General features: G+C 31.9%; 3 protein-coding genes across 3 annotated transcripts; 1 reads left to right on the top strand and 2 right to left on the bottom strand.

Moving 5' to 3' along the window:
• Nucleotides 1–596: 596 nt before the first annotated feature.
• Nucleotides 597–1,138, top strand: LOC114711634 (peroxisomal and mitochondrial division factor 1-like). The gene is made up of 2 exons (XM_028896056.1): nucleotides 597–719; nucleotides 833–1,138. The coding sequence occupies exons 1-2, from the start codon at nucleotides 597–599 to the stop codon at nucleotides 1,136–1,138; spliced, it is 429 nt and encodes a 142-aa protein (XP_028751889.1).
• A 1,750-nt stretch (nucleotides 1,139–2,888) lies between these two features.
• Nucleotides 2,889–4,485, bottom strand: LOC114711614 (receptor-like protein EIX2). The gene is made up of 2 exons (XM_028896034.1): nucleotides 3,804–4,485; nucleotides 2,889–3,008 (listed from the first exon to the last, which is right to left on the bottom strand). Exon 1 carries the CDS (start codon nucleotides 4,454–4,456, stop codon nucleotides 3,827–3,829), a length of 630 nt encoding a protein of 209 aa, XP_028751867.1. The 5' UTR covers nucleotides 4,457–4,485; the 3' UTR covers nucleotides 2,889–3,008; nucleotides 3,804–3,826.
• Nucleotides 4,486–4,928: 443 nt separating this feature from the next.
• LOC114711633 (receptor-like protein EIX1) lies at nucleotides 4,929–6,139 on the bottom strand. The gene is made up of 2 exons (XM_028896055.1): nucleotides 5,101–6,139; nucleotides 4,929–4,948 (listed from the first exon to the last, which is right to left on the bottom strand). Exons 1-2 carry the CDS (start codon nucleotides 6,137–6,139, stop codon nucleotides 4,929–4,931), a joined length of 1,059 nt encoding a protein of 352 aa, XP_028751888.1.
• Between the last annotated feature and the right edge of the window lie 5,189 nt (nucleotides 6,140–11,328).

The raw sequence follows: 11,328 nt of genomic DNA, 5'->3' as shown, positions 1-11,328 counted from the left end.
TGAGATGTGTGATTCTTCTTACTCTCACCTTTATGTAAATCTCTTTCATGCCCCCATAACCCCCCCTCCCAAAAAAAAGATTTGGCAAATTAACCAATTAGCATTGTCGTTTTACTATTTTTAGTATCTTAGCCGATTTATCGCTCAGGTTGCCGTTCCTTGTTCTTCCAGAACTAACAGTGGCGGATGATACGGTTGATGATCAAACCGGCGGGGAATTTTCTGATCTTGACGTACGCCAGAGCGACGGTCACGTCGAGGAATTGATGAAAAGGATCGATGCATTGGAATGTGAGAGAGGTGGATTGGCGAATGAAATTGCAGGTAGGAAGACCGAAATCAATAAACTGACGCAAGAGATTGACGGCTTGAGAGAAGATGAATCGAAGATGCGAGAGAAGATTGAAGGTTTGGAGAGAGGGTTCGAACGGTCTGAGGTGGCCAAGAAGCCAGTGCAAGCTATGGCGGCGAGAAGGGCCGACCTCGAGGCCGAGGTTTTCAGGCTTAATCGTGATTAAATATCTGTAAAGAGTGCTGCTGAGGGATCTAGAACAGAGTGCGCTAAATTGAGGAGCGTTTTGGAAGAGAGAGAATCAATGGTGTTGGATTTAGAGTGTGAATTAGAAGGGTTAAAGCAAGCAAAATTAGAAATCGACAAGAAGGCGAAGGACTTAGAGAGGAAAACTGGGGTTGTTGAGATGAAGGAAACTGAGGAAAAGGCAAGAAAATTAGGGTGTTGGAGGAGTTGAGAGAGGAAATTGGGGAGAAAGAGAAGGAAATTTGTGGTTTTAGACACAGGCTTGAGGAGTTGCAAAGGGTTGTCCCAGAGCAGGGATCTGTATTGGAAGAACAGCTAAATCTGGAGGAGGCACTGAGAGAATCAGAGGAGAAAACAAGAAGCATGGAATCAAATATTTTGAAACTGCAGGAGACAGTTAAGGAAGCAAAAGACATTATCAAATCTTTGACGGAGAAAACTAATGAGGCAGTCAATGAAGCTGTGAATGGAATGGATAATGAAGCAAAGGCAAATGGGTTGAATGGGTTGAAGCCGCAGTGGCCTGTGGTTGCAGCATCTACTGGAGCTATTGCTGCAGCAGCTGTTGTTATCTTTGTCTGCTATGGAAAGCGTAGGTGATTTCCCTGAGCAGAGGAATAGAGGAAGGAGGAACTAGGAATTGGATGACCAAGGTCAGCCCAAGTAAGGATTTTCCATTTCTAGTAAGAAGAATACTTCAATTTTGTTATTCATAAATCTAATGCTTTTATTCAACAGGGGAAAAAGAACTAATGCTTTCTGGTTTTTATTTTTTTTCCTTGAGCTAATAAAATTTTGATTCATATCTGCATGTTAGTTGGTGGTTGAGAGAACTAAAACCATTTGCGTACAGGAAGAATGCCCTGCCTTGACTTACAGCAAGCAGTAGGTTTTCGTCCTGCTGAAGAAGAGCACGATGATGTGCTTTCTAATCCGTAGGTTTGCTTCAGTAATAATGGCGGTCATACGACCATTTGAGATTAAATTAAACTAGTAATTATATGCCTTATCTAGTGTAGCCAAATATTGAGCTTGGTTGGAAGCATAATGAAGGTGTAAGTAATCTATGCTTGCATCACCTCTTTATCAGTCTCTTCAGTTTTTAAAGTCATCTTCTATTAGTATAGTTTTTCACATTAAATAATTTTTTTTTTAAATTTGGCTTTTGGTGCTGGTGTTTGAGGCCTTATTGAGCACAAAAAGGGGCACTTCTCCTAATATAGGAGATTCAAACCTTGGTGGACTAGTCCCTTCCACTAAGAATATTATGTTTTGATAAAAAATGCTTGTAGTTATTGATAGACTGGTAAAAAAATTCTTCTTTTTTTTGGGGTTCATTCCATGCTATTAAAATATTGTTTTTTTTTCCTTGTATAAAAAACATTGTTATTCACACTGCCAAATTTATTAACAAAATGGATGATCTGGTCTGTGATATGAATTTTGGGCGTATAAGGGCAAGATGATCATTTTCCTTTGAATGGCTTTTCTTGTTCTATAGCCCTAAAAAAGTTCCAACCACAAAATATTCTCAAGATGCATGATTGCATCCTCAGTGGACCTCTTCAAGGAATTCAATGTGTGCTAACTTTGTGCAATACCATGAAATATATTCTCTTGATGCTAAATATAAAATTAACTAGTTTGCATGAATTAAAAAAATTAATTCAATTAATTATTTGTAAAAAAATGTGTTGATTTTTTTAAAACACTTATCCTGTTACATATTTATATTAGAGTGTAATCAACATAGCTATAGCGATATTTTGAAAAAAAATATAGTAAATACGTGAGATAAAAAAACATTAACATCTTGTGTTTATAATTAAAACAATATTCTTAATTTAGATTGGACAAGGTAGAAAGATATTATATCAGAACTAGTTTATTTCGGCACTTGAAATCTCCTTGCAAGAATGCCATGCTCTATGTGAAATCTAACCCCAAAGACTAGATGATCATTATATCTTGCCAGGCATTTCCAATTTGTCGAGCTGGGATCCCAACCGAATGGGTCTAGGGAATATATCGCAAGCCAACTTTGTACAATATTTTTGAGATGATGCATAATTGAGGTTAATTTAGAACTAGCAATTAACCTTAATCTTAAAGGCTCATTATATGTCACATTCTACGAATCATGAACATCATAACAAGAATAGCATACTTCAAATCAAAATTATATCTGAACTCATATTTTTCACTAAAAAATAGCACAATTGGGAGATTGACTAGGAACATGAAACCACATCATAGAAAAATCCGACATACCAAATTTGCGTAAATTACCAAATCAAGCAGCAAGTACAGAGACAGACACACATATTACAGAAAATCACCAAACTTGGACAGCCCCAAACTTTTGAATACTTATTGAAGTTGCGGCCATTTATCAAAGCTTCATCTAAAATTCCATTGATCAAAGGGCTTAAGCGCCGAATCTTTTGGGACTCATGCGAGTCTTGAAAATCTAGAATCAACCACCTATTGCTTAGAATAACAAGCATGAATAATATGAGTTCATTCTGCCACAATCAGAACTGAAAAAGATCTTTTGAGTGTGAGTTTCTTTTTAAAATGACAATTAACTTGTAAAGAGAAAATGAAAATCTAAACTTTTGGATCATAAATCTAAATGTTGTTTTGAAATATCAATAACTTTTAAAAAAAGTTAAAGTATATTTTTGGCCCTTTAACTTTATGTAAGATTTTAATTTTGTACCTTAACATTATAAATTATATTTTTAGTTTGTTAACCCTAAAACTTTTAACAAAGAAAAAAAATAATGATATTGAGATCTGGAATGCTGAAATAACATTCTTAAATGTTAATATACGAAGTTTAATAACTATGATTGTTACAAAAAGAATTATCATATAAGATTTTAGTGTTAAAAATATACTTTTTAAAGTTAAAGAACCAACTTAAAGTCTTGCATAAAATTAAAGAACCAGTCATATAATTCTGCCTTTGAAAAATGACGAACATGATATACGGACACTTAAATATTTTAAAGATTGATTTGGGCATTTTAATTGTTTTAGAATAAAAGACTAACAACTTAATTTCTTTTAAACAGTTGAAATTAGTCGTTGCATTCATACATGGGCGGAGCCTTAACTTGCATCATGCATTTGATTTAGGAAGCAACAAACAAAAAAATGAAATCATTACAACACTACTGATGAATTTGTGTAGAAATAAAAGTTATTATGAAAAATAACTTTAGATTTAAATAGATAGAAGTATAATTTTATAACCAACCTGGAGTTGCAGCATATTCCCATTCAGCGGAATTTTTGAAGCTTTATGGCGACAATAACATAGATTCGATCAACCACACCATTAAAAAATCGAAAATAAGAGTGCCTCCATGCTCTGTTCAGGACTAGTGAACCACAAACTACCCAGAATCCTACAGCAAAGCCAACTCCCATTCCAAGATACAATGACTTCAAAAAACCATCATCCTCATTTTCTTCAACTTTCTCTGTATTATCTGGTATTGTGCAGTGCTTTTGAAGAGGAGGCCCACAAAGATCAGGATTTCCGGCGTAACTCCATGCATCAAAACTCTGAAGCTGAGTGCCCAGTGGAATTTGGCCGCTGAAATGGTTGTACGACAGATTCAAAACATCGAGAAAAGATAGACCGGACATGCTCTGAGGAATATTCCCATGAAGATTGTTGTGGGACAAATCAAGAGATTCTAGATCTTTCATCTCTCCAATCTGCTCTGGTATCTCTCCTATCAAGTAATTGTAGGACAAGTTCAGTGATTGTAACTCGGTGAGCTTGAACAACTGTACAGGAATTTCTCCTGATAGCTTATTAGCTGATAGGTCAACACTTCTCACGAACTTTAGAGTTTTCCCATACTCTAATTGTTGACCCTTTGTGTGCAAATCAATTTTCATGAATTCTTTTGCAGTTGTAAAGAAATCATTTGATACTAGACCGGGTAAAACATTTGTAAATGAAGGCAAACTGGTCGCGTTGTGTAGACAGTGAGGGATTGATCCAGAAAATTCATTATTAGCAAGGTCCAATATCGTCAAGTTCAAGAGACAACATAGTTGTGGCGGAATGTTCCCCGTAAATTGATTGGATCTCAATTTTAGAATTGATATATCTTGGGGCATCCATGTTTGTATACCTCCAGAGAAGTTGTTTCCTTCTAAATTGAGAAGCACCAAAGACATGCAATTATTGAAAGTCGAAGGTATATCACCCAAAAAGCTATTATTATGTAGATCTAGCGCCTCTAAGAGAGGTAATGATGAACCCATCATTGGTGGAACTCGACCGGTCAACTGATTATTCCCCAAGTATATGTAAGACAAGTTCCCCCATTTGTTCCAACAATCTGGAAGTTTTTGAGTGAGATAATTATTTGATAGGTCCAAATACTGTAAAACAAACTGATTAATCTCAGAGTGACATAATAAAGTATCTAAAGGTCCCGAGAAATAGTTGTAAGATAAATCCAAAGCTTGGACCCAATTTGATACTCGAGGAAGCCTTCCTTTAAATTTATTAAATGACATAAATATTTTCAAACCTTTCCGCCAATTTTCTAACGTTTCCGCTCTATTTGAGGTGGCAGACTTATTTTGGCCAAGAATGTTTGGGAGCGGACCACTCAAGTGGTTGATGCTAATATCTAAATAGTCTAATGAAGCTGATGCGTTTAGGAGATTAGAAGGAATGGAACTGTGAAACGAGTTATTAGATAGATCAAGGATAGTTAGGCTATCAAGCTGGCCAAGCCACTCAGGTATTGACCCCTTGAGTTTGTTGTTAGATAGATCTAACCGCCATAGATTTCGATAGCCTGAAAGATCTGGAATTTGACCTCTCAAATTGCATTGACTGAGTTGAAGATCAAAGCCATCATGATCTTTGCTAAGATTGAACAACCATTTAGGTAATCCAAATGCAAAATCATTCAGACTAAGATCAAGAGATGAAAGTGAGGTAAAATTGGCAAGCTGGAAAGACAGAATAGAGGTGGTCAAATTACAATCAATCAAAAATAGTTCCACCAGAGGCAGCGAGGCCAATGATTGAACCCAATTGGTTTCACTAGGAAGATGAATGCCACCGAGGTCGAGAAATATCAGGGACGGAAGTCGAGAGAGCCAATAATGAAGATTATCAGCGTGGAGATGAATATTGTGTGATAAATCCAGATAAGAAAGCTTAGAAGAATTGGGTAGCAAATGGGTATGAGTTGCAACAGAATTATTGATAGGCGCCATGCTTATGCGTTCAAAGTCATTGCCGTCCAAATACAACCATTCGAGAGATTCAATAGCAAGTAAAGAAGATAAGTTGATTTCACCTCTCAGTAATTCTGAATCCCCGTCGTCCCACAGAGAAAGGCCAACGACTCTGTTGTTGCGATCACACTGAACTCCATGCCATTGGCAGCAATCTGGGAGAGTGGACCAAGAAGAGAGGCGGTTGGAGGGATCAACAACGCCTTGTTTGAAGCTTAAAAGTGAACGTCGGTCCCTCTCATGGCAGCAAGTGATTGTGTTGAATCTCACTGCACATAGCAACGCCAACAGAATCAGAATCAGAGACAGTTGTGACATCATGAAACTGTATCTTGAAGTGATGAAGCAGCGATCGAAACGGTTCCTTGAAATATTTATATAAGCACCCGTGGATTTTTTTTAATTTTAATTTTTTTTAAATTTACGTGAAGTTTCATTTTAGTACTTGAAATTTAAAAAACATATTTTCAGTTATTTAGTTCTAAAACCATTAACAAAAAATAATAATATTGGGATTTTAAATATTCATAAGAAATTCTAAAATTTAATATAATTTTCAAAACAATCATACTTATTACAAAAGATTATCATTTAAAACTAACGATTATTAGATGACTAAAACTATACTTTTTAAATTTAATTAAAGGACTAAACTAAAATTATGTATATAGTTAAAGCATTAGACATATTCTTTAGCCATTAATTTTTTTATAGAAAATTTTACATTAAATTGTTTTTTTCCCTAATTAAAAATAAATTGCGTGATTTTTTTTCCTTCAGTTATTAAGACAAATTTCTCTTTATTCTCAAAATCTAAAAAACTATGCCAAACAAAAAACATAAAATACAACAACTTGTTCTAAATGTTTTTGAAGATTTAGTTCTTCCCATTTTTATGATAAGTTGATTTTGAAGGTGGATGGGAGGTTTGCATGATTTAAAACAAAAAAATATTGAAGGAGAATGATAAAATTAATTCTGTTTTCTTTTTTTGGGAGTAAGGCTGATAAAAGCACTTAAAAATAGAATGAAAGTTATAAAATTTTTGCAAAATTTAAAAGAATTTACATTAATGCTAAAAAATAGAAGGAAACACTCTACAATTTTCTCAAAAATATTTGTATAGCTTACTCTTTTTATTTTTTTTTAAAAGAGAATAGATGGAGATTGATATGAAGTTTTTTTTTTTTAAAAAAAGAGAATAGAAGGAGATTGATATGAAGGTTTATAAAAGCACTTAAAAATAAAATGAATATTTGTATAATTTCAGCAAAATTTAAGAGACTTTACATTTAGTTCTCAAAAATAGAAGAAAAATCTTGATGAGTTCCCGTTGCTTTTCAGTTATGACTTTTTTCTCAGGAAATTGCTATGAAATGGGTAAATAGTTAATACCCATCGAACACGAAACGCTACAAGTGACTCGCTATTCTTTGTGCAATTAATAAAATATTTCTAAACGCTAAAATATTAAGTTTAGTTTTTTTAAAATAATAATAATTGGCATACAAAATTATTATGTGAGACCTAAGATTTTATTAAATTAGGATTAGAAGGTTAAAGATATTTTATAAAATTAGGAGACCAAACTAAAATTTTATTTCAAGTCAGATGACTAAATATACTTTCTTTTTCTTTTTTTTACCAAAGATTAAATATACACTCTTATAATTTTTCATCACTAAAATCTTCCCTGCCGAGTGAACCTGAAAGTATTTCCCAGCATGTGTTTTAATGTGTGTGTCTGTTTATATATGTGTGTGTGTGTGTGAGAGAGAGATACTTCAATAAAGTTGATCGATTTCATTTAAAAAAAAAAAAGAAATGTAAATTCTGAAATATATTATATGAATTCTAAATCGTTGAGGGGGAAAAGACTATGAAGTCTGAATGTAAATACTAAAATTTGTATTTATTTGAAAAGGAATACTAGGGGAATCATACACTTATCATGAAATTTGTAATGCTATTAACAAATTTGGTATAACAGTTAATAATAAGTTATCCAAAAAATTTAAAAAATAGCACTTTTACAACTTTAATAACGCGATTAACAAGTTCTATAATGCTATTAGTACAAAATAATATATTAAATATGAAATTTGATTTCTTTTTTACTTAAATATTATCCTCTTACTTTTAGACGTTAAAATGTTTATTTTGAACGAATTTTAATTATTTAATTAAATTGAACCGTTTGGTTTTATTAAGAATATTTGTTCCTTTGGAATCCAAACCATTCTAAAATAGAAATCTTGTTCTTCTTAAATAAATAATTAATATCTATATTGTTTTTTTTTTGCTTTTTCCAAAATTATATTATATAAACTTAATTAGTCTTCATATATAATGAAGTTCTCATTGCTCGCTCCCACATTTTCCTAAACACATATTGCAGAGTTTTTGGAATAAATAATGAAGCTTTTGTTTTTCTCTCTGTTTGTTTGTTGGGGTATACGTGTGTCATTTTTATGTGGTGAACTTGCTTTTTGGTTGTGTTTAAGCTTTTTGAGGCCTTACTGATCGATCTTTATTATTTTATATAGCTTCATGAATTTTTTAAGAATCTTCAGCAGTTCCCATTGCTTTTGAATTACTTTTTCTCAAGAAATTGCTGTGAAATGAGTAATAATTGTATAATGCCCCGTCCACCGCCTTTTTGGATTGCTATGAATTACTCCTGATCAGTTCTCATTGCTTTTGAATTATTTGTTTTTATCTGCGTTAAGACTGAATTATACTAGCTTCGATCACTAATATAAGAGTTAGTTTGACTTTGATTTTGGTTCTAAATATAAGATTCCAATCCATTTTATCTCTTATATTTATCTATTTGTTTCAAAGCAGTCACTGTAATAGTTACACATATTAAAAATTCTATCAAATAGTAGTTCTACTAATAATTGGTATTCTAGGATATTCAACTTATATTTATTATAAATAACTAACTTAACAAACTTTTTTAATTTACTCGAATTAATTAACTAACTTTTATATCAAGTAAGAAGTAACGGATGTAATAAATATAACATGATTTGGATTGATTTGGAGACAATTATTCTCTTCCATTCATTGCTTCTACCCCACCCATCATCCGCGCTCGAATTTATATAATTAACAGCAAAATCGAAATGACACGAACAATTGGTAATCAAAAGGGACAGACGCATACATTGACACGCTATAGCTCGATTCAACTTTCCATGAATGTTACCCCCTCCATTTCTATTTATAAAAAACACTTCCCCGAAAAGGGCATGTTTCTTTTATACGAGACACTTTGAAGATATTTTTAAAAAAAATAAATTACATTTTTTGCTTATTTATTGTTTTTAACTAATTTTCTGACCAACATGTTTTGATTAATTGTCTCTTATAATAAAAAATGAAGGGAATAGTATTTTTGGCAATTGAGTGTTTAAATGAGTATTTTAAAGATGAGGGTCAAATTTAAGAGTCAAATTTAGTTCAAAATATAAAATTTCAGTTTATTTTGTCTTTTATATCAAATGAATCGCCACCGTCGATTGCCGCGGCAAGGTATCCAGATTCTTGAGTGTCCGCGCACAATGATAAACATCTCTAACAATCCATGCCGCTGTATTAAATACAGGCATGTGATATTTTCTCCGTTTAATTTCACCCATATAATATTTTACACCGTAATGTCTTTTTCTTTTTCCATCTCTCCTTGCTAACATAAGAGCTAGTTAAGGGTCAAATTTAGTTCAAAATATAAAATTTCAGTTTATTTTGTCTTTTATATCATTTTTTCCTAGCTAATTTATCTAACTTATAAGTTGATATAGAGTCTAATTTTACAGAGGATTATTTTGGAGGGATTACATCACATTTCTAAAAATTAACTAATTTATCTTTTTTTTAAGCTATATAAATTAGTTAAACAGCTCTTATATAAAAAAATTAGAAGAAGTAAGATTTATTTGTCATCAAAGTAATTGGATAAAACATCCGTGATATCAAATGAATCACCACCGTCGATTACCGTGGCAAGGTATCCTGATTCCTGAGTGTCCGCGCACAATGATAAACATCTCTCACAGTCCATGCCGCTGTATTAAATACGTGCATGTGATATTTTCTCCGTTTAATTTCACCCATATAATATTTTACACCGTAACGTCTTTTTCTTTTCCTATCTCTCCTTAGTGAAGGATAAAGTTGTCAAGTAAATAATTAATATTTTATTGAAATTATAGAATGACCATTGTTTGGAAACAAAGCTAAGCACCCAAAATTAATAAAACTTACAGCAAAAAACTAACATAAAAAGGCCTGCGACTCTGTTATTGCGATCACACTTAACCCCAACCCATTGGCTGCAATCTTGGAGAGAAGACCAAGAAGAGAGGAGATTGGAGGGATCAACAACGCCTTGTTTGAAGCTTAACAGTGAACGTCGATCCCTCTCATGGCAGCAACTGATTGTGTTGAATCTCACTGCACATAGCAACACCAACAGAATCAGAGGCATTTGTGACGTCCAATGAAGAATCATCATGAAACTGTTTCTTGAAGTGATGAAGTAGTGATCGAAACGGTTCCTTGAAATATTTGTATGAGCTCCTGTGGATTTTTTTTAATTTAAAATTTTTTTGAAACCATATTAATTTTTGGTTAAAGTATATTTAGTCTATATAAGGTTTTATTTTGGTACCTTATCTTTATCTTTAAAAAGTATACTTTTAGCTATTTAGTTCTAAAATCATTAACAAAAAATGATAATATTAGGATCTCAAATATTGATAAAAACTTCTAAAATGATAATATATCATGTTTAATTTTCCAAATAATCATGATTATTACAAAAAATTATCATTTAAAACTAAAAATTAAAATTAAATAACCAAAAATATACTTTTTAAAGTTAATTAAGAGATCAAACTGAAATTTTATATATAGTTAAAGACTAAATATATTTTTTTACTATTAATTTTTTTACTAGAAAATTGTACATCCACCTCGCTAAAATTAAAAAGAAAAAATAAATTGCGTTATTTTTTCCTTCAGTTATTAAAACATATTTCTCTTTATTCTCAAAATCTATAAAAATATTCCAAGCAAAACAAAACATAACATATATGGACTTGTTCTAAATGTTTTTCAAGATTTAGTTCTTTCCATTTTCATGACAAGTTAATTTTGAAAGCGGATAGGAGCTTTGTATGATTTAAAAGGAAAAAAAAATTTGAAGGAGAATGATATAATTAAATCTCTCTGTTTTTTTTTTCAAGGATGGCTGATAAAAGCACTTAAAAATAGAATGAAAGTTAGTAAAATTTTAGCAAAATTGAAAAGAATTTACATTAATGCTCAAAAATAGAAGGAAAAATCTACAATTTTCTCAAAAATATTTATATAGCTTACTCTTTTTATTTTTTAATGATCTCTTTTCCAAAAAGAAAAATGGCAAAAAAAGACAGCTAAAATAAAAAAATTACAAATAAAGACTCATAACAATATTATTATTGGTTTTGACAACAACA

Source organism: Neltuma alba, unplaced genomic scaffold, assembly GCF_004799145.2.
Source record: "Neltuma alba isolate B1F8T4 unplaced genomic scaffold, ASM479914v2 tig00011304_pilon, whole genome shotgun sequence".
Lineage (NCBI taxonomy): Eukaryota > Viridiplantae > Streptophyta > Magnoliopsida > Fabales > Fabaceae > Neltuma > Neltuma alba.
The sequence above is the reverse complement of the archived record's forward strand: the minus strand, read 5'-3'. Positions and strand labels throughout refer to the sequence as shown.